At 39.8% G+C, this 23,614-nt stretch overlaps 1 protein-coding gene across 2 annotated transcripts in view; it reads right to left on the bottom strand.

Moving 5' to 3' along the window:
- mcmbp (minichromosome maintenance complex binding protein) overlaps positions 1–23,614 on the bottom strand; it is a 33,542-nt gene that overhangs the window by 1,987 nt on the left and 7,941 nt on the right. Inside the window, exons 2-15 of one of the 2 annotated variants that reach the window (XM_034029770.3) lie at positions 20,314–20,399; positions 19,634–19,774; positions 17,472–17,513; positions 16,767–16,868; positions 15,577–15,706; positions 14,734–14,879; positions 13,084–13,181; positions 12,314–12,492; positions 9,821–9,944; positions 9,509–9,626; positions 7,019–7,184; positions 4,625–4,758; positions 3,624–3,788; positions 241–329 (exon numbers count right to left, since the gene is read on the bottom strand). In XM_034029770.3, coding sequence (XP_033885661.3) covers positions 241–329; positions 3,624–3,788; positions 4,625–4,758; positions 7,019–7,184; positions 9,509–9,626; positions 9,821–9,944; positions 12,314–12,492; positions 13,084–13,181; positions 14,734–14,879; positions 15,577–15,706; positions 16,767–16,868; positions 17,472–17,513; positions 19,634–19,774; positions 20,314–20,399 — 1,720 coding nt within the window. The remainder of the gene's footprint in view (positions 1–240; positions 330–3,623; positions 3,789–4,624; positions 4,759–7,018; positions 7,185–9,508; positions 9,627–9,820; positions 9,945–12,313; positions 12,493–13,083; positions 13,182–14,733; positions 14,880–15,576; positions 15,707–16,766; positions 16,869–17,471; positions 17,514–19,633; positions 19,775–20,313; positions 20,400–23,614) is intronic. The other variant, XM_059035703.1, reaches the window with a different exon arrangement.

Genomic DNA, 23,614 nt, shown 5'->3' with positions numbered 1-23,614 from the left:
ATTCGCAAACTGGTCAGTCACAATTAATGTGACTGTTCTACAGTATGACAAAACACGTAATGTGTAATGTTTCAAGAAATAGATCGGCGGTCCCCTGAAGCACCACTGTGTTGAAATCCAGTATAGGTTCATGCTATACATATTGGTACTTCATTTGGCAATGGCTTCTGTTTCGGATACATGCTCTACTGTTCTAGCTAACAGAGTTTTAAAAACACTAAGAATGAAGAGCATTCATACCTAGCAACAACAAGCATTCTGTGGAAGTCCTCAGCCGAGATGCTCTGCGGGTCATCCTTTCGCATTTCTACAAAGTCATCCTCCACAGCCTGGGAAAAAAAAACAAAACATATAAATAACAGAAGTCCCCTATGGTGTAAAATACAGACATACTGTACATCATTATTATCTAACTTGCACGTCAAAAATCATTGGCAAAGTACCAAAGGCTCCTTCACAGTAGTCAACTACCCGAATTATACAATGGGATTGCACTTCTCCATTTTAACTGCTAATACCCTATAAAACTCCCCCCGATGACATGTTTAGAAAAATATGTTTTATGCCAATAAAAAACGTATAAATCAATTATTAAAAAAAAAAAAAAAAAAACACACACAACACCAAACTTGAATCATACTATGGGGGTTTCTTCACTAAACAGTGCTTGCAGAGGGCCAGCAGCATGGAAAGGCATTGCAACAGTTCAATCGTGTACGTCTGTGCATGACTGGAACACAGGCGTGCTTAATGTCTGTTCAAAAACCTAAAACTTGTGTTTTGTGCAGCTACTGTACAATGGGGCATGAAACAAAAAACAGTTAGCAGTATGTAAAGGAAAATGAAGATTTGGGTGAAGAAATCATAAAAGGAAAGACAGAAATCGTAGGCAAGTACTGCAGAGTTGTAATTCCTGAGAGTTACACAACTATACATAGTGTACCTGCATGGGATATGTTTACAGTAGTTCATCTTACAATGGGACCTGGGTTTTCTTTCCTCAATACTACTAGGCAGACATCTGCACTTTTACACAGTGAGTTAACCATTTATAATTCTGTATGATAGATGTGTGTAATAACGACTGTTAGAAACCTACATTTAGTGTATTTGAGTGGTTTATTTTTTATCCCCAATAATAACCGATTTTGGTAATTAAATAAACAAATAAATAAATACATAAAAACATCCCCAAACCGAATAAAAAAAGATAAAACCTGAAACAATTAAAAGCGGCAATTACACAACAATCTGACACTGCTCTCCCATTGTTTTCTAGAGGCCAGCTCTTCTGTTATTGCTCAATAATGGAAAAGACAACACTAATTAATGACACCTGTTCTAAAACCACTGCTTACTGATGAAACGCTTCACAGGGACGCTCTGCCCATGACATTGCGCACCTGCATTTCCATTACTTGTTGCCAGGGCTAAACAAGCCAGTGTGGAATAGTAGGTCAGAGCCACCTACATTTCCATTGCTTATGTTAAGTACTGGCTGTGGATTGTAAAACTGCATCTGTTAAACCTAATCAACACTGGCAAGCTTGAGATGTTGTTATTGTGCATCATTATTACTGATACATTTAAATACCTGCCATATGGTTAGATTGAACTTTAAGGTTCACTGACCACAGATATACTTAATTTTAAACTTGGTGCCTTATACCGATCTCATTCTTGTTAAGTTTAGCTACAAGATTATACAACAAGTCTTGCTGCAGGCAGTGTTTTTTCAGTGAAGGAAAACTGGCAAAAACGAAAAAATAAGCATTTTCCATAACGAAGTAGTAATAGAAAACTGGAAAATGTTTAAAAAACTCAAACGAAAAAATAAAACATGAAAAAGGAATATTCTGAGTTGTATAAATAACGTTGCATGAAAACGCAATATAAATAGCACAGCCAAGCTGCAATGACTTCCTGCTCTGTGGCACTTATTAAACATGAGCCTTGATCGAACATGTGACTCACAGCAGAGTCCCTCCCCCATAGTGATAATGGGTCGTGGTATGATTTCGCGCTGCAGTACCCGGTTATGTGCAATAAAAAACATCTGCAAAATTAACAAGCAGGTGATGAAGGGAATGCTCACTCTGGAAGCATTTTGAGTCTTCAATTAAAAGCGACAAAAGCATGTGCAAAATAATTAAGGAAGATGGTACATGTGTGGCCAAGACCTGTATATAGCACCTACCTCTCAGGCATATGTGGAGCACATTAGTTTGTGGGGATTTGACGGTAAAGCAGAAAACCAGGGTTTTTTTGAAGTTCACTTACAATAACTGGCATTGTTGCCTAAATCACATGGATGGATGTATTTGCAGTCAAAAAAGAGCTGGAATTTTAAGCGATTCTTTTTTTTGTTGTATGCACTGTGCAGCAACTCGGCATGAACGTAAAAAAGTCTGAATGAAAAGATACTGAAACCTGAAATATATCTATGAATTTAGTTAACTGAAACAAACTAAATCATTTTAAATGAAAAACTAAAAATAGAAACAAAAATGAAATAAAAACTGAAACTGAAAACATTGGCTGCAGGTATTCGGGTCGGGGAGATGTTTATTAGTTTGCTACTGCAACTGCTTTTTTTTTTTTAAAAAAACAGACTTTGTACTGCAGTGTTACTCCATGACGCATCACCGTGTTATGTATGAGAAACTGGATTTGCTTTGTCTAAATTCAAGTAGAAACTTTCATTGGTGTCAAATTATCTTTAACCCTTTGCGGTCCTATGTCGGACCTGGTCCGTCATTGCAATTTTCCCTTTCCGGTCCAATGTCTGACCCTGTCTCTCATGAATACTGATAGCCCGGACACCACATAGATAACACGGACATAAACAAACAAGATAGCTGCTTCTGCATCCAGTGCTCAAAAGAATACCACAAACATTTGCACAGCTTTTTTTAGATGTTATAGTAATAAAATAATGACTTGGATCACATTATTGGAGATTGGTGATAAAACGAGTGATCAGGAGATGATTTATCGGTATGCACTACTATGAAGAGGTATGTGAAAAATACAGCGAACGAGGGGTGGGGCGAGGCTGGAGATGCAGTACTGAGTGTCCTGATGATATGCAGTGCATTTTAAACCTGTTTTACTGCGAAAAAAAATACTTTTAAACAGCATGTCTAAAATAAACTGCGCTTATGAAAATAAATTGGACCTGACGCGCCTGAGTCGCGCTGAATAAATGGACCGCTAAGGGTTAAGTGCATACACAAATCAAATGCTTGCCTCTGAACAATCTGTTACAATGTTATGTTCTTATGTTCAACAACCCATTCCATCTCTTACGAAGCTTATTTTGCTCAATTATGCTGGAATACGCCTCCTGCTGAAATAAGGACAACTGTGACTCTCCCTGTGTGTAAGGATCTGTTATTGCAACACTTGAGAAAAACTTCATCAACTCATGGTGTATGAATCTAACATAGTGTTTATTGTCTGAATGAGTGAATGTGAATCGTAACCTGCCTGTAGTCGTCTGGGACACCTTGGAAACAAGATGTTCCATCTCAAGGGTCTATCCTGGACTGAAAAAGTTCTGCCATCAGTGCTGCTTCACCCATCACACCCCCCCACCCCACAATGGAAGATGGGCCTCTCACCTTTGTTACTTCATCAGAGATGTGGTAATCCATGGTCTTGAGTAAGGTGAGGTAGACACGGAACTTGTTGAGTAGAGAAGGGGGCAGTGCTGCCTGCAGGTTGGTCAGATACTCATCTGTGTTGGGGGGCACAGTCTGGGGCTGGAGAGGAACCTGGAAGTCTGACTGAGGAGAGAGAGAGAGAGAGAGAGAGAGAGAGAGAGAGAGAGAGAGAGAGAGAGAGAGAGAGAGAGAGAGAGAGAGAGAGAGAGAAAGAGAAAGAGAGAGAGAGAGAGAGAGAGAGAGAGAGAGAGAGAGAGAATCCATAACTTCAAAAGGTTCAACCAGAATTCTAAGGTAAAACTCTAAGAAACTAAGTAGACAAACCTTTTCAAAAGACCTGGAGGGTCCTTTAACATATTGAATTACATACCGCTTTGTAGTTCTCCATATACTTAACAAAAAACTATGAAATACTGTAGTACTATTGGCTTCCAGTAGACTTGCGCTATAATTTTGTAGCTTATTTGATTACATGTTAAATAAAAAATCTAAATTATGTTCATATAGTTTTTATTTATCATAGTTTTTATTATGTCTCAATCCTAAAATTCTAGGTGATGCAAAACTTTGCCATAGCTGTAGGCTTGGGTACTTCTGATATGTAGCAACCACACTTGTTAATTCATATATAGATACTTTATAAAAAACCAAAATATCTTGTGACCCTCTTACTTTTCCCTTTTAGTTGCCACTACAATCAGATTGGACTCTGATGCTGGTTTGGCAGATATAAGATTAATCCCCAGCAGTCCCACAAAGACATGAGTTATAAGAACAAAAAAATAAAAAAATACACTATGCGAGTGCAAGGTTTCATTCCTACAGCCATCAAGTTACACAAAGGTCATTCAGAACAGGAGAAATCAATCTGCCTGAAATCTAGTCGCGCGCCTCCTAACCCCTTCCATTAATGGAATCAATTTTGTGTATGGAAGAGCTCTTCTCTTCTTTGTCCATACCGGTAAAAGCGATCTCCCCTCCGATGTGATGAGCACATTAATATTGCAGGGGAATTCCATCCGGTGGTAGTTGAAGTCGTAATCCACTTTCTGCCAGGTTATCAGGTTCCCCAGCGCTGTGATATTCTGTACACCTACAGGAAATACAGAACGGGGGAGGTGGAGGGGCATTGCAATATTATTGCTGAGTGAGAGACTGCACGGTGCAGCACTGTTAGGACACTCAAAGCTAGTCACTGGTACAAGTCCATCTTTGGTATAGTTTGGGCCAGCTCTGGAGGAGACATAATAACTGTCCATCAAGGCTGGTCATTGCTAGCAAATCGTTCATCCCTCTCTAATGGGATCTAATGCAAAAACTGTTTTTAAATGCTCTTAGTTTATTTTATTTATTTTTTTCTTTTAAAAAAACTGCTTCCTTCCAGCTCTAAACTTGCTCCTACTCAGATTCTACTTGTGCCTTCTGGTCTAACTCGCAGTGATAAGTTATCTTTATCTAGATCATTTATGGCTGATTTCACAGACCCGGATTAGCAAGATTAGAGCTAAATCAGGGTATGTGAAACCAATCATAAGGTTTTATAAACATATTAAATCCCTCTTGCCTCTCCCCCCCTCCCCCTATATTTTGTGAATTGCACCCCTACACACACAAGTAGATGTGTCAGATATCATTCTAGTGTTTTACATTTACCACTGTGTGTGCTGTGACGGTTCTTTGTATCTTTTTTTTCCTTGCTCATATTTCTGAGAGTCTACTTTGACTCAGCATTATTGTCAGGCTACATTACTGTCACGTTGCAGAATAACAGAACAAAAGTCTACCCCCTTTTATCTTGCTATTCAAGTGGTTGGAATTGTGCTGTGTCTATTCCCCTGTATGTTGTTCTTGTGTTGTGCTGTGTATTGCCCTGTATGCTGATCTTGTGTTGTGCTGTGTCTATTCCCCTGTATCTTGTTCTTTTGTTGTGTTGTGCTGTGCCTATTCCCGTATCTTGTTCTTGTGTTGTGCTGTGTCTATTCCCCTGTATCTTGTTCTTGTGCTGTGTCTATTCCCCTGTATCTTGTTCTTGTGCTGTGTCTATTCCCCTGTATCTTGTTCTTGTGCTGTGTCTATTCCCCTGTATCTTGTTCTTGTGTTGTACCTATTCCCCTGTATCTTGTTCTTGTGTTGTGTCTATTCCCCTGTATCTTGTTCTTGTGCTGTGTCTATTCCCCTGTATCTTGTTCTTGTGCTGTGTCTATTCCCCTGTATCTTGTTCTTGTGCTGTGTCTATTCCCCTGTATCTTGTTCTTGTGCTGGGTCTATTCCCCTGTATCTTGTTCTTGTGCTGTGCCTATTCCCCTGTATCTTGTTCTTGTGCTGTGTCTATTCCCCTGTATCTTGTTCTTGTGTTGTACCTATTCCCCTGTATGTTGTTCTTGTGTTGCACTGTGTCTATTCCCCTGCATCATGTTCTTTTGTTGTGCTGTGTCTATTCCCCTGTATCTTGTTCTTGTGTTGTACCTATTCCCCTGTATCTTGTTCTTGTGTTGTACCTATTCCCCTGTATCTTGTTCTTGTGTTGTACCTATTCCCCTGTATCTTGTTCTTGTGTTGTACCTATTCCCCTGTATCTTGTTCTTGTATTGTGCCTATTCCCCTGTATCTTGTTCTTGTGCTGTGCCTATTCCCCTGTATCTTGTTCTTGTGCTGTGTCTATTCCCCTGTATCTTGTTCTTGTGCTGTGTCTATTCCCCTGTATCTTGTTCTTGTGTCTATTCCCCTGTATCTTGTTCTTGTGCTGTGCCTATTCCCCTGTATCTTGTTCTTGTGCTGTGTCTATTCCCCTGTATCTTGTTCTTGTGCTGTGTCTATTCCCCTGTATCTTGTTCTTGTGTCTATTCCCCTGTATCTTGTTCTTGTGCTGTGCCTATTCCCCTGTATCTTGTTCTTGTGCTGTGTCTATTCCCCTGTATCTTGTTCTTGTGCTGTGTCTATTCCCCTGTATCTTGTTCTTGTGCTGTGTCTATTCCCCTGTATCTTGTTCTTGTGTTGTACCTATTCCCCTGTATCTTGTTCTTGTGTTGTGCTGTGTCTATTCCCCTGTATCTTGTTCTTGTGTCTATTCCCCTGTATCTTGTTCTTGTGCTGTGTCTATTCCCCTGTATCTTGTTCTTGTGCTGTGTCTATTCCCCTGTATCTTGTTCTTGTGTCTATTCCCCTGTATCTTGTTCTTGTGCTGTGTCTATTCCCCTGTATCTTGTTCTTGTGCTGTGCCTATTCCCCTGTATCTTGTTCTTGTGCTGTGTCTATTCCCCTGTATCTTGTTCTTGTGTTGTACCTATTCCCCTGTATGTTGTTCTTGTGTTGCACTGTGTCTATTCCCTGCTGTACGTCTATGCAACACTGACCTGTGGTGTCTAGTTGACCCTGCTCCAGCACCGTCTCATCCACAAAGAGGGAGGTGTTTCTGCCCAGCTGCAGCACACCACTCACCAGCCTGTTGGCCGCGTAATCCTTCTTGGGAATGAACCTCAGGCTGTTCATGTTGTGAAGAGTCATACACAGCCTGTACGACTGATGAGAGAATAAAATAACCAAATATCTGTAAATTGCTTTAAATCAGATGCTCCTGTCAGTTTATTTTTTTTATTAAGGTAGCTTAATTTACTGATACTGTGCATGTACTGAAATTAGTTTAGTTTATCTGATTACTTTGTTGCTGCATTCTATCAGCATATTGATTGAATTCAAGTGTAAGTGCCTTATCCACAGAGTACACACGCATTATAATATCGGGCTATAATAAACCAGCATACTAAACAAGAGTTTTGTGGTTGTTATTTGGGAGGCTGGCAGTGGGCCCGAGTTCTAGCTTTCATTTTTTGCTGACATAAATCTAGCTAACATTTTAAATTGGAAGTGTGTCCTCATCAGAAACTATTTTAAAATGCTGCCAAACATCTCAGTAGCTTTGCAGCCAACATGTTGATTAATCTCAATATCAAAAATCAGGAGTTGCAGTTCTCAGATGTGATTTGCCACTTCATTCAACTGACCACAGTGACAATGGGGGCACCAGGAAAATAATAAATAAGTGTAATAATGTTCTTAATACATTATTTTCTACATTGTGTCTAATTGTGTAATACATTGGTATCAGTGATACAATAACGCTGTATTCAGCATATTTGTCACAGTAAAAAAATAAAAAACCTGTGTGTAATGTTATGTTCTCTTGGCTGCACAAAAGCAGTTTGGTTTTTCGGTTTAAAGCTTTCATTTCGGTTTTAGTGAAAACCGACTGAACGTCAAAAACAGCTGAAAGGAGTTGAAAAAAAACAAAAACAACAAAAAAAAAACTACTAACTAACCGATCATAACTGACTTGGATCCCTAAACTTATTTTGTATTGTTACACCTGGGTAATTCTGGCACATATGGATCACATTCTGGGGAGGAGTTTTTGTGGTAGATGATGATGAGGACATGCATTACTACTCCACACTGGGGCAGCAGTGAATTAGATATAGGGTATATTCACCCCTGGACATGTTCACATATATATACCAGCATGTGGATTAGTGTTTAGGGCTCTGGACTCTTGACTGGAGGGTCGTGGCTTCAATCCCAGGTGGGGACACTGCTGCTGTACCCTTGAACAAGGTACTTTACCTAGATTGCTCCAGTAAAAACCAACTGTATAAATGGGTAATTTTATGTAAAAATAATGTGATATCTTGTAACAATTGTAAGTCGCCCTGGATAAGGGCATCTGCTAAGAAATAAATAATATAAATAACATGGTAGTAGTTGTGCCAGTGCTAAAGAACAGCTGTGTAACTCTGTGTGAAGGTGGGAACCAGTGCACACATACACACGGTCCCCATAAACTGGTTAAAATATTTGTATAAATGCAAGGATTAAGCCAATTGCAATCCAACATATCTATCAGAGGCTACGAGTGTGTGAAAAAAGATTAGTGCAAAATCAAGGCAGTTATGTTGACCATGTGGAGTGTGACAGACAGGTGAATGACGACCTAAAAATGCCAATTTTGATGGACTTTGACCTTATTTCTTCATCTGGGAAATGACAAGACAGTTAATGTTCAGGGAGGAGCAATGGCTGTAGGTTCACTTGACCTTGAGTGACCCAGATTTTTAGACATAGTTTTTTGTAAGACTGAATTGGCCATGGATTAGAAGCCAATCAGCTTTGTTTATTTTTTTCGTTACATGGCTGTTAACTGTCTCGCACAAAGATGTTGTCCTATGAACTGCTCTTTGGGATTAAGAATGTATTAGGATAAGAAATTAAATCAATCAGAGTGCAGGAAATATGACCGCAACAGTTGGGAACAACCTTTCCTTAATGGAAAACTGCTTGACTCACAACACCGAAGGCGGCACTAGTCAAAATGTTCCTCTATTTTATTTACATTTTACTTCAGAATTTATGATTTAGTGTTTTATGGTATGGATGAAATACTTCCATTAAAAAAATCCTCCTAGAATTTGTTTAGGACTTGCTGCTTCTTCATAATGGATGTATCAATTAATTTCCCAAACCCTTTACTGAACTGCTCCCCCTGCTGGACTAAGGTAGAACAGAACCCCATTGTACAGCCCAGAAAGAATTCTATACCTGCAGTTACGTCTTTGTTACTTACACAGTATTTTGTGGCCCCTATAATAACAGAATATTGATACAACTGGGTTAATTGTGGATATCATTTCTAGAGTTGTTTTATGCTTTACACTGCAAGTTTGCTTAAGTCTACTTTGCTTAGCTAGCACTTTTGAAATTATAATCTTGCTGATACATAGATAGATAGATAGATAGCTAGATAGCTAGATAGGTAGATAGATAGAATGCCCTCCCCCGTAACTAGCACTTACAGAAGGGACCAGTTGTTGGATAATGTGGTAAACATGCTCTGTGTAATTGCTGTTGTGAGGGCAGCCGCTCAGATTCAATGTGAACTTGCCCAACGGCATGACATCTCGTCTTGCATACCTGCAACACAACCCACAGAGCAAAAAGATCAAACATGTGGACAGGATCCCCGACTTTCGTCTTGTGTGAAAGCAAGACATTTACCCACTGCCCAACCTAGCCCCAGTTCACTATTTTTTAGGCAATGCGGCTTATGAGCTGTGACTGGCTGTGAAAGGTCAGGCGATGCGATATTCCTGGTCAGATTTACTCACACAGTGGAGATGAGATGCAGGATGAGATACTCTGCGGCCAGGCTGTCTCCGAGCAGCACGTGGGTCAGGAATCCCAGCAGCTCTGCGCGCACCGCTGGTAGCTCGCTCGCAAAACTGGCAGCATCTGACAGACAACACAACAGAGAAGCAGGTTACATTTCAATCACCCATTTTCACATTAACCCTTTGCGGTCCATTGTCGGACCTGGTCCGACATTGCAATTATTCCTATCCGGTCTATTGTCGGACAATGTCCGACGTCATCAAAAAAACGCAAAAAACGGGTATCTAGTTGTTTTTTCTCCGGAAAAAGCCGAGAAAACCATTCAATGGCCGAGTTGGAGCGACAGGAGCCGAGACAAGCCGATAAAAAAAACAAAACAAAAGGCGTATCTCATGATTAGTCATACTTGCCATTGGCATTCCATATGGGTGGTCATAAGGAAACAAGCTGGATGTTACTGTATCAGCGCACAGAGACTATCACGGACATTTGCAGAGCTTTCTTGAGATGTTATAGTAATAAAATAATGACTTGGATTGCATTATTGAGGAGTTTGGTGATAAAACGAGTGATCAGGGGATGATTGATCGGTATGTATGACTATTATTATTATTATTTATTTCTTAGCATATGTGAAAGCGATAGCGAACGAAAGGGTGGGGCGGGGCTGGAGATGCCTAGTGAGTGCTTTGTTGATATGCAGGGCCATTTAAACCCGTTTGACTGTGAAAAAAAATACTTTTAAACAGCGCGTCTAAAATTAACTGCGCGTGTGAAAATTAATTAGACTTGGCGTGCCTGACGCGCAATTAATAAATGGACCGCAAAGGGTTAAACCCGTTTGACTGTGGAAAAAAAATACTTTTCAACAGCGCGTCTAAAATTAATTGCGCGTGTGAAAATAAATTGGACCTGACGCGCCTGACGCGCACTTAATAAATGGACTGCAAAGGGTTAAAACTGTTCTCTCCCACAGAGGGCTGATTAAGTCATTTTCCAATGTATTTTTTATTACATTGCTTAACACTCTCTTTTTTTTCTCTCTGCTTTATAAAATAAACCCACACAACTGTTTTCTCCCACAATAAAAGGGAGGGACTGGGATGATTTCAAATATTTTACATGCCACTTAACACCCCTTTTAACTTCAGATAACTTGTAGTGGCACGAATATCAGCAATCATTTTTCAGTAAATCAAGGCTACACAATTCATGAGCAAGGATTGAGACAGGCAGTGGCGAGCTCCCAGACTATCTGGAATGCTGAACAAGTCTTCCTATTGCGTTCAATCAATCAAGAGGTCTCCATGCTTGACCATCAGAGATTTACACAACTTTGTAACTACAGCCTATTTTACCCTAATTCAATTTGAGGAAATAATTGCTACCCAAGTGTAAAGGCGACTGTCTGTTTTTAGCACACCATTCATTTTTCCGAAGTATACAATCTCTTTTCTGAAGAGACTTACAGTTTGCAACATAGTTTACCATTTATAGGGATTCACAAACTTTGAATGGTGCAAAATATAAGCATTGTTGTTCTTGTGAATAATCATACAACTACCAGGAGAGAACAGAAAAGGTGAAGGTGATACAGTTCTGAAAAGTTGATCATTTGTACAGCCATACTGTATGTGGATAGTTATTCTATGCATCACCTAATTTAGAATATTAACATTTTGGGGTGCCACTACATTTACAAGATGGCTCGAAATCCTCTTCATTGAAACTTGTCTATTCAGGTTGGCATACCAAGGTTAATACTGGTAAAGAATGACCCACCTCCACCAGCTGTCTGCATGTATTCATTTGCCCAAATACTTAGTAGTGTAGTGAAGACAGTAAAGCTTATCAATGTGATGATCACATTTGTACTCCTTCATTCGGATCACAAAGTCCTTGATTCAATAATGCACCGTCAATTAAATGGTTTTGAGTCACTGGTTAATTAAATTATCAGGCATGTCTATTTCTTGAAGACACAACATAAAACAAGGGACAAATACAGAGACCCAAGAGGCTCTGTTGCTAGCCAGAGTTGTAAATACAGCACTGGTATAGCTGAGAAAGCATTCGTTGTAAGTGTTAAGTATAGTACACTGATATTAACTTTCTATACAGTTATAATTATATAGATCTTTGTTAGTTTCAGTGTGGTAGTGTGTTAGTTGCAGCTGACTCAAACAGAAAACTGACCAAAACAGCATCTCGACAGTTTTAAGACTTTCATCTTAGTGTTTTGCTTGTGTGTTATTAATTTAAAAATAAATAAAAAAAATGAAAAAAACCCATACACTTTAAAAAAGCAAGTTTGTGAAATGTACAAGCATTTAAAAGCTAAAACAGGTTTGAAAAGAAAATAATTTTCCCCTGGCAACAGCCAAGTAGTGTAGTGGCACTCTCTTGCTCTCTGCAAATAATCATTAATAACATTTCAGACAGGTGTCCATACTGCATCATCCTTCCAAGAGAAGGCTGTATGTACTCACAGTTCTTGGCTTCCTCCCCTCCCTGCAGGCTGACTGGCAGCAGCGGGTTTGTGTGGTCCAGTTTGTGTGCCAGCAGGGCGTGGAGCCGCGGCACCAGCGATGCAGGGGGGCTGTGTACCCTCTGCTCCTCAGTTGTGTCCACACAGGTCATCGGGTCCACCAGCGAGAAGCTCCCATCCCTGGAGGAGACAGAGAGCAAGCACGGTTACAGCTTTCCACAGCACCAGTGTCTGCAAAGCAAGCTCTCGCTAGTACTGTACAGCTATGGCCAAAAGTTTTCCATCACGCTATAGAATTAACTAAGTTTGCTTCAAAAGTCGTAGGAAACCTACTGAATAATGTTACGTTAACATACTGAATTACATACCGCTTTGTAGTTTTCCATATACTTAACAAAAATCTGACAAATTAAAAAATTTGACATTTCAAAATCTAACATGAAATACTGTACTACTATTATGGCTTCCGACAGACTTCTGCAATACCATTTTGTAGTTTCTTTGATTACATGATGTTAAATAAATGATCTAAATTATGTTCATATAGATTTTTTGTTTAAATTATGTCTCAATCCTAAAATTCGAGGGGGATGCAAAACTTTTGGCCACAGCTATTGTCTTCTCTGTAACTAACTTTGCAAAAAGATAACTTGTCTATAAATTATTATTACTATAAACAGTTATATAAAAGTAAGTCACACGAAAACTATACAAAATCAGCAACAGTAAGTATTGAGAACGTTACGAGATGTGTGCAAAGTGACGACTGACCTCTCTTCGTTCATTACACTTAGCGCTGGATCCACAGACAGGATCCCATAGACCTCCAGGATGTCATTGACTTTGAAGCAGTCCCAGTTCTCATAGACCTGTAAGGGAGCAGGAGAGGGGTAGTAAGAAAGACACACAGCTCAAAGGGTTTTAAAGTACCTGGAAATTATTTCATTTAGACAGTAAACAAGGCATAACGGTATCTCCAGAGAGCCTAGCATTAGAAAACACCTGGTGGTTCAGAGAAATCCACTGCTGCTCTCAGGTCTGTGAGCTGTAGCTCAGTAAGTCCTCCACGCCTGTGGCTATCAATGGCATCCATAAGAAACAAATGTACTTGTTTCAGCATTACTGCAAATCCTTGTTGCTTAAATCACTTTTTGGCAATTGCCTTTATTATTATTAGAAGTATTGGGAAAGATAAACTCAACCCAATGTGGGGACCTTTGCTTATAGATAGATGTTTTATTGTCCAATCAGTCTGACAAGTACAGTGGTACTCTGAATATTATACATTTTACTACTGATGCAGAATGTTCACTGCACTTATCTGTCAAAATCCTTATCCTTATAAACAGAAACGTACCTGGTTATTTAGAGGTTTATCCTGGTACAACTGTTTTACACATACATAAGCCACTTACACTGACACTATGTAACCACTGTTGAAAAACTTGTCGTGTAACCCTGCATTACTGTTCATCTTTAAACTGTTTTACCCCAAGAAAGTCATCAATAAAAACAATTACAAATGAGAGATATCCACCAGGCACAGCAACACAATTATAAATTCTTAGCAACTTGAATGTTTTGCACAATGGACAAAGATAACAGTACAGGCATTTCCTACAACTGAATTATTTATAAACACTGGCAAATATCTATCCAACCTGTGCCTTGCCTTGAATCGAATCACACCTCTCACTCAAAACCTGTCTCTGCTGCCCACTAGTGGATTAAGCTTGCAATTAACACATGTTTCACAAGTTTAGGTGTTTCTGCTGTTGGTAAAGCTCAAGCAACTGCTATAAACATTGTCTGTATTTTAAGGTCCATCATCTCTAATTAATTTGCATGTACTCTATGCCGATACAAAATGTAGTGATGCCTGATTTGAAGTTCAAAATTATGTACAAACTATACTATTGAATAAATAAGACACAGGACATTAAACCTCGTTCAACACAAACATCACATTATATTTACATTCTTGGTCTTTGTTGAGTCTATCTGACATCCTTTTGTTCAGCATGATCTAATGCTGAATAACTTTTCTGTACTCAATGCAACATTGAAAAACTACTGGATCTTAATTTGGAACCTATCCTTGCATTCACTCTAATAAAATGTCAGAATGGGTGAATCACCGTTTAAAATTATGCTGAGTGCTGAGCTTGACGTTCAGAATTCAGCTGTCTAATTTAGGTTTAAACAGAATACATTTTTCATATACGCCACCTGTTATATATCATACAAAAGAGTTTCCTCTCTCTAGTACACTGCTATGGGACCATTCCAAAGCCCAACTTTGCTGATCAAACTTCTATATATTAGGACAGACCCATTGCCACAAAGCAGGTCAGCGAGGTACTCCTGTGTGGGGCATTGTACTGGGTTGTGCATTGTTGTTGAAATGGTGTTGCTGGTTACCTTGACGAGGCAGGCAGGTCCCTTCTCTCCGGGCAGGGGGAAGTTGAGGTCGAGCGGGGAAGGCCGCTGCTGTCCTGAAGGGGCCGTCCTCTCCAGTCTCTTCGACTCTCCGCTGGCTTGAGCAGTAGAGCACACAGATGACCCGGCTGGCAGGGGGTTGACAGATAAAACCAGACCAGCAAACAACAGGTGAAGTAGACAAACATTTTCAACACCTATATACAAGGTATCAAACTAACACCTAGTCCTGGTTTCAGAACTACCCTAAATTAAGCATATCATTTAAAAACTACACTAACAAACCTACAGACTCCGGTGTAACCTATTTATGCTGCGCTAGGTACATTCCATTCACATTCACCAGGGGTCTGATTGTTCAAACGCCTGGCACCTCATAACAGATCTTAAACGGCCCAATGAGAGCCCATTTAATCTCTGTGAGTAGGGCCGTAAGTGTCAAAGGCTGTTTCTATCATGAGGAAATGCCCGCAATATGGCAGCCTACTGGAGCAGAGGTCAATGCGAAGATCGCAGACACATTTTGTCTACACGGTTTATCAAACCTTGTAAAAAAAGGAGTTCCTCAAACAAGACTTATTTATACAATTTTATCACATTTAAATTGTGTTAATTTAAACCAAATCTCAAAAAATTGTGTAATGCACTGTTCACTATGCAATGTCTTTCATTGATAACAAAATCTAGGATGTCTAATTTTCTTGAAGAAATAATTATAAAAGCAAATAAGCCGTGGATAAAGGGGTTTACGTAAAATCTTGAAGTCAGATTGCCCCAGCTGCACATATGGAAACGCAGCATTTACAACAGATTCACAAGCAATACCTGGCAGCTGCTCTTTCTGTTTGTGTGGCTGCATGTCCATGTCTTCATCCTCCTCAAAGCTTCGCTTGTGTCGACATGGCATGTACGACGTGGAAGGACTGACGCGAGCTTGGCTGGCACGGGCATGGGTGTGCGCAGGAGAGTTAAGGAGGGGGCTAAAAAACAGGCCATGCACCAAGAAAGATCTCTACATACGCCAGTAACGACGGGCATTTTGTATCTGCCATTAAATGCTTTGGACTTGCAGGTTAATACTGGCATGCTAGAGATCATTAATGCAAATCCAAATGTCCAGTTCATCAAGCATAGCAGCAACATATACAGTGTGCCTCATAATTTGTGCAGCATTGTTTTCAGCTTTACTTACATATTGACCAAACCCTCTGGTGGCCAAACAGTGTGTTCCTGTGCATATTATTATTATTATTATTATTATTATTTATTTCTTAGCAGACGCCCTTATCCAGGGCGACTTACAATTGTTACAAGATATCACATTATACATTATTTCACATTATACAGATATCACATTACTTTTACATACAATTACCCATTTATACAGTTGGGTTTTTACTGGAGCAATCTAGGTAAAGTACCTTGCTCAAGGGTACAACAGCAGTGTCCCCCACTGGGGATTGAACCCACAACACTCCAGTCAAGAGTCCAGAGCCCTAACCACTACTCCACACTGCTGCCCATATCATCCTCCACATACCCTCCAGTTTTCGCTATGCTCTGACAATGTTGTGCAAATTATGAATCACCCTGTATATCACCACCACAAAATTAGAGCCATCGCTATCATGACCTTCATCCCCATGAACTTCAGCCACAGTATGTACATGTAGAAATGTGAGTGGGACATACATCACCACTGGTGAATAGACAGATTCTGATACTCTTGATTATCACAACTGGAAAAGCGGTTTTCTAGAGGACTGTAAAAATCTTAGTGTGACATACATGCATGCACAGTATGTATGTACATATGGATAAACAAGCACCTCCTTCAAATAACAGATTTTAATACTTGTGGTAAAGAATATCCTAGTTTAATCACAATTGTGATATCTCCATTCTTTAGATATATTCACAAATGTAATATGGTATATGCCCAGATTCCTAAATAACTTGACTTTACTAAAATTGTACACCATTGCCTTTTAACATTTCAGTCATCAAAAGGATATTTCTTTCACCCAAGCAGACTCTCCAGGGACTGGCACACAGTACAATGTTTGTCTTTCCAGGGTGACGCTCTGATTGGAGTTCAGATCCACCTCTTGTTGGGGCTGAAAGTAAAAAAATCTAAGCGTTATGTGAGAAAAAAAAAATCTCATGTTGGATCACTTAATCCCCCTTCCCTGCTTTTTTGTATTTTCTATAAACCAAGACACAAATGGCCTAGAATCTGGTTAACTTTAATGACGTTCCACTTGCAATAGCTGAGACCTATTCTGCTGAAAATGCAGTAATGCTGCCACCTTGTGCAAGAAACTCCATTTGTGACAACTTGCTAAACACAGTGTTCCCAAAGATACGTCACTATTTGATAATTGCCTTATTTGGTTATCGCACTGCTAGGCCATGCTGACAGTAAATCGAACAAGTACTATATTTTTTGCATTAGTGCCCTTCAATAAATAAAAGTACTGAAAACAGTGGATAGTGATGTGTAAGCCAGATTAATTAACACTATTTAAATAGTTTGCATATATAGCAGATGACAGGATCTATCTAGGGATACCAAGCAAGTTGTCCGAGTGGAATGCAACCGGCCAGTCATTTCACAAGCCTTAGAAAGGCATTAAGTTCATTCTTCATTAGCAAGCTTTTAATGCTTATATGCCTCTGATTGTAACTGTAATTAAAAGACCAGTAATGGTCTGTCTTACCCCACATTCAGCAATATCCCTGTATTTCCCAAAATGCAAGACCTGTAAACAATTGTGAATTTGTTAGTATACAGTTGCTTTAATCAGAGCTACAGTATACACATACAGCAGTGTGGAGTAGTGGTTAGGGCTCGGGACTCTTGACCGGAGGGTCGTGGGTTCAATCCCAGGGGGGGGGGGACACTGATGCTGTACCCTTGAGCAAGGTACTTCACCTAGATTGCTCCAGTAAAAACCCAACTGTATAAATGGGTAATTCTATGTAAAAATAATGTGTACAAAATAATGTAATTGTATGTGATATCTTGTAACAATTGTAAGTCGCCCTGGATAAGGACATCTGCTAAGAAATAAAATAATAAAAGAAATAATAATTCAGTATAGGGGAAGACAGTACAGATGACTTCACAGACACTCAAACTATATACTAGGGATGGGAATTTTAAATGTTTAAATGTATAAACTACAAAGAAGTGTTAAATGTTGAATAATATGCTAGATGTATAATCGGTCACGTGACAAATTTCACTAAATGCACATTTAATGTATTATTAAAGTAATTTATTATCATATATAGTCAGTCCGTTGCGTATCCGACTGCTGTGGAGCCAGAGTATGGGAGGATATTACAAAAAGGAAGGGGTTTGGCAATTGCCTCCACGTAGCCTTTCTAATTGGTGCAACAGAAAGATTGACATTGGGGCTGGTTTTATTCTCAGTCGATCTGGCGCTTCATTGGTGCACTCTGTTTTTCATGCTGTAATGGGTGTGGTATGGTATCAACTCCATGGTGTAATAAAGTGAATGACAAGCGTTTTTTCTGGTGTTTGTTATATATTTTTAATAAAATGGCATCTCTAAAACAAAGAAACAAAGCAAAGCCATGTTTGGAAGTATTTTGCGGAACCGATGAAAATGGTATGTAAATAATTATGCAATAACAAAAACAGGTTCAATGCTTCACCATTTGAAATGAAAACATTCAGAAATGACTGTGGATGGAGTTACTGATGCTGGCAGTAAAAAGCAAACATCCATACAGAACACTCCAGATGGCGACTGACATTTATTTAGCCCTTACATCCCTGTGAATATGTATAACACGATTTTAAAAGGATTATTTTTTTCAATATTAATTCAGAGAACGCGTATGTGTAAATAAATTACATAAGGCTTTAATTTACCAGTACGCTTTTTTACGCAAATTGTTTGTTTAAAAAAAAAAAAAAAAAGTCCTTGATATCTATGTAATGTTAACAGAAGGGAATATATGTGTGTGTGTGAATTTCCCGTTTGTGGCACCGATCATTGAACAGTAGCATTAATATAACAATGTATTGGAATCTGTGATGACTCAGGAGCGGCGAAGACGAACACACGCTGTCCTCCGAAGCGCGTGCCGTCAGCCGACCACTTCTTTTCACACTGCAGACCCACCATGCAGCCACCTCAGAGCTACATCGTCGGAGGACAATGCAGCTCCGGGCAGCTTACAGGCAAGCCCGCAGGAGCCCGGCCAGACTACAGGGGTCACTGAGCCGTGGACACCCTGGCTGATCTAAGCCCTTCCCCCCCCCGGGCGGCGCTCGGCCAATTGTGTGCCGCCCCCTGGGAACTAATGGAATAGCCTAGACTTGAACCGGTGACGTTCAGGCTATAGGGCGCATCCTGCACTCCATGCGGACAGCCTTTACAGGATGCGCCACTCGGGAGCCCCTATAAAATAGTAATTTCTTATTCAGGTTTCTCAAGGTTGGAATTCACAATGAACAGATTATATATATATATATAATATATATGCTGCTCTACACATATAATAATATGTGTAGAGCAGCAATGTGGCTCAATTTCAATTCAATCAATTTAACAGTTACACTGTGAGGATCATTTTGAAGTGTCAACCTATAGCCTATATATTTACAATAGGGAGTACACGTTAACACCTATATCATTTGTTTGAAAATAGAACAATACATTAGCAGCTGTCAAATCCACATTTGTCTTTAGTTTAGAATTAAGATACAAAGGAAACATTACAGAATCACTTTTGCAGCATGAGGACGACAATGACAAATTACAGCTACCAGTATCACGAAAAGGGAGACCATCATGACCTACATAAAATAAATATCAAAACACAATGCACAGAACTGTTTACTTACTCTTGCCTTGGTATTGGGGTCGACAGTTTCATAGACTCCCATGTAAAACTCTGGATCAAACATGTCCTGCACCATACAGCGGAACTTTACCAGGCTGTTGGGTTTCAGGTAGTGCAATGGGACATCATTCAAGGAGGGAACCTAGAACACAAGGGAGGAAAAAACAACAGTGTCGTGAATTGGGGACCAGCTTTAATTAGGCATATGAAAGCAACAGATGACCTAGTACTGGAAGTTGAACTAAAATGCATTACCTCCTTTGGTTTCATTGTCATGTAATCTTTTGCACCTCAGTACATGTCTCAGTCTTCTAGGGGTGAGGTTATTCAAGGACTCTAGTGAGCCGAGTGAAGGTTCAGTCTATAACTGAGCAATAATTTAATGGCACATTCACATGTACATGAAGTCTCCAGGGTGGATAAAATCAGTCCTGGTTTTTAATAAAACAGTCAGATACGAGCTGCTTCCACTGACTGAATCGATCATTCTGTGGCAGGCTGCTATGCTATTCTGTTAGTGGGACTCTGTGTATTACATCAATATAAGTTATAACAATAGTTGTGAGATGTGTGGTTTTCCTTTCTTTCAGAGGTCTGTTTGTTATGTGGAAACCTTTGCAGAACTAAATTGCATTTAACTCCCTGCTACAAAAGCATAAAAAAGGTGAGTTGAAGACTTACCCAGTTGGTGGCATCATTCTCCTGTAGTTTCTCTTTAAAATAAGCCACCACCGTTTTTTCCCATTCAAGGTTTGTGCTTTTCTGGTCTGGAAGAAAAGCATACAGGTTATGACATCCGATTATAGCGACCAAAAAAAAAGTGCAATGGTTCAAAAATGAGTTGCCGCACTAGCCTCTCCTGCCTTTCACTGCTAGCGGTCTGGGTTCAAACCCGGCTCTGGTCACAAAAAATTAGTTTGGCGTTTTCAAATTATATCCCAATGAACATTAGTTTATATCACAAATCCACTGGGGTTGAACCAGTGACCAAGTCGGCATCTTAACCAGTATATGAAAAAGCCGTGCTCCTCTGGATTTGTGGTTAGGGCTTTTAACCTCATCTCACATACAGGGGTCAGAATCCGTAGCGGCAGTGCAGCACATGCCACTGCCCGTTACAGTAACTCTTCTCCCTTTAACCTCAACGATCGGTTGCAGCCAAGCTATGAAACCCGGTCACAGTACCAAAGTAACAGGGCACAGGCTGGGTGCAAACCGGCGACCACACACAGCGCAATCAAGTAGCTTAATTAGGCCATTGCCCCTGTATCTGCATCACTATAGAAAATTCTACATGAAATTCTGGGTTATTTGCAACCTGACCTAAGCACCAGGTTACTGGATTCTCAGCCTAAGAACTATGATTGCACTATTATTGTGTCATATATTATATATATATATATATATTATATATATATATATATCAGTGCCTTGCAAAAGTATTCAGACCCCTGACCAATTCTCTCATATTACTGAATTACAAATGGTACATTGAAATTTCGTTCCATTTGATATTTTATTTTAAAACACTGAAGCTCAAAATCAATTATTGTAAGGTGACATTGGTTTTATGTTGGGAAATATTTTTAAGAAAAATAACAAACTGAAATATCTTGCTTGCATAAGTATTCAACCACCACACATTAATATTTGGTAGAGCCACCTTTCGCTGCAATAACAGCTTTAAGTCTTTTGGGGTAAGTATGTACCAGCTTTGCACACAGTGTCGGAGTGATTTTGGCCCATTCTTCTTGGCAGATTTGCTCCAGGTTGTTCAGGTTGGTTGGACGACGCTTGTGGACCGCAATTTTCAAATAGTGCCACAGATTCTCAATGGGATTGAGATCAGGACTTTGACTGGGCCACTGTAGGACATTCACCTTTTTGTTCTTGAGCCACTCCAATGTTGCTTTGGCCTTGTGCTTGGGATCATTGTCCTGCTGAAAGGTGAATTTCCTCCCAAGCTTCAGTTTTTTAGCAGACTGAAGCAGGTTCTCTTGCAGTAATTCCCTGTATTTTGCTCCATCTATTCTTCCTTCAATTTTAACAAGATGCCCAGTCCCTGCTGATGAGAAGCATCCCCACAGCATGATGCTGCTACCACCATACTTCACTGTAGGGATGGTGTGTCTTGAGGCATGGGCAGTGTTAGGTTTGCGCCACATATAGCGCTTTGAGTTTTGGCCAAAAAGCTCTATCTTGGTCTCATCTGACCACAAAACCTTTTCCCACATTGCAGCTGGGTCACTCTCATGCTTTCTGGCAAACTCCAGACGTGCTTTCAGATGGTACTTTTTGAGTAACGGCTTCTTTCTTGCCACCCTCCCATACAGGCCAGTGTTATGCAGAGCTCTTGATATGGTTGACTGGTGCACCATTACTCCACTCCCAGCCACTGAACTCTGTAGCTCCTTCAAAGTGATTGTTGGCCTCTCTGTGGCTTCTCTCACAAGTCTCCTTCTTGTTTGAGCTGAGTTTTGAGGGACGGCCTTTTCTTGGCAGTGCCTGGGTGGTATGATGCAGCTTCCACTACCTGATTATTGATCCAACCGTGCTCACTGGGATATCCAAACACTTGGATATTATTTTGTACCCTTTCCCTAATCTATGCATTTGTATTACTTTATCTCTAACTTCTGTAGAATGCTCTTTGGTCTTCATTTTCCTTCAGATTCACAGCCTGACCAATGATCCTTCAACAGTGGGGTTTTTATCCAGAAAATGTGACAGCAACTTTAATGGTTCACAGGTGGAAGCCAATGGTAAGGTAATTGTGTCCTCGTTAGGGCAATTTCTTTCATCGGTGTAAACTGGGAGCTTCCACAGCACAAGGGTTGAATACTTATGCAAGCAAGATATTTCAGTTTATTTTTCTTAAAAATATTTCCCAACATAAAACCAATGTCACCTTACAATAACTGATTTTGAGTTTCAGTGTTTTAAAATAAAATATCAAACAGAATGAAATTTCAATGTACCATTTGTAATTCAGTAATATGAGAGAATTGGTCAGGGGTCTGAATACTTTTGCAAGGCACTGTATATATATATATATATATATATATATATATACACAGACGTGCTCAAATTTGTTGGTACCCTTACAGTTCATTGAAATAATGCTTCATTCCTCCTGAAAAGTGATGAAATTAAAAGCTATTTTATCATGTATACTTGCATGCCTTTGGTATGTCATAGAATAAAGCAAAGGAGCTGCGAGAAGAGATGAATTATTGCTTATTCTACAAAGATATTCTAAAATGGCCTGGACACATTTGTTGGTACCCCTTAGAAAAGATAATAAATAATTGGATTATAGTGATAGTTCAAACTAATTAGTTTCTTTAATTAGTATCACACATGTCTCTAATCAGTCATTCAGCCTATTTAAATGGAGGAAAGTAGTCACTGTGCTGTTTGGTATCATTGTGTGCACCACACTGAACATGGACCAGAGAAAAGCAAAGGAGAGAGTTGTCTGAGGAGAGCAGAAAGAAAATAAAAGACAAGCATGGTAAAGGTAAAGGCTACAAGACCATCTCCAAGCAGCTTGATGTTCCTTTGACAACAGTTGCAATTATTATCAAGAAGTTTAAGGTCCATGGAACTGTAGCCAGCCTCCCTGGGCGCGGCCGCAAGAGGAAAATCGACCCCAGATTGAACAGAAGGATAGTGCGAATGGTAGAAAAAGAACCAAGGATAACTGCCAAAGAGATACAAGCTGAACTCCAAGGTGAAGGTACGTCAGTTTCTGATCGCACCATCCGTTGCTTTTTGAGCGAAAGTGGGCTCCATGGAAGAAGACCCAGGAGGACTCCACTTTTGAAAGAAAAACATAAAAAAGCCAGACTGGAATTTGCTAAAATGCATATTGACAAGCCACAATCCTTCTGGGAGAGTGTCCTTTGGACAGATGAGTCAAAACTGGAGCTTTTTGGCAAGTCACATCAGCTCTATGTTCAGAGACGAAAAAATGAAGCTT

Source organism: Acipenser ruthenus, chromosome 13, assembly GCF_902713425.1.
Source record: "Acipenser ruthenus chromosome 13, fAciRut3.2 maternal haplotype, whole genome shotgun sequence".
Lineage (NCBI taxonomy): Eukaryota > Metazoa > Chordata > Actinopteri > Acipenseriformes > Acipenseridae > Acipenser > Acipenser ruthenus.
This window is presented reverse-complemented; position numbering and strand designations above follow the sequence as displayed.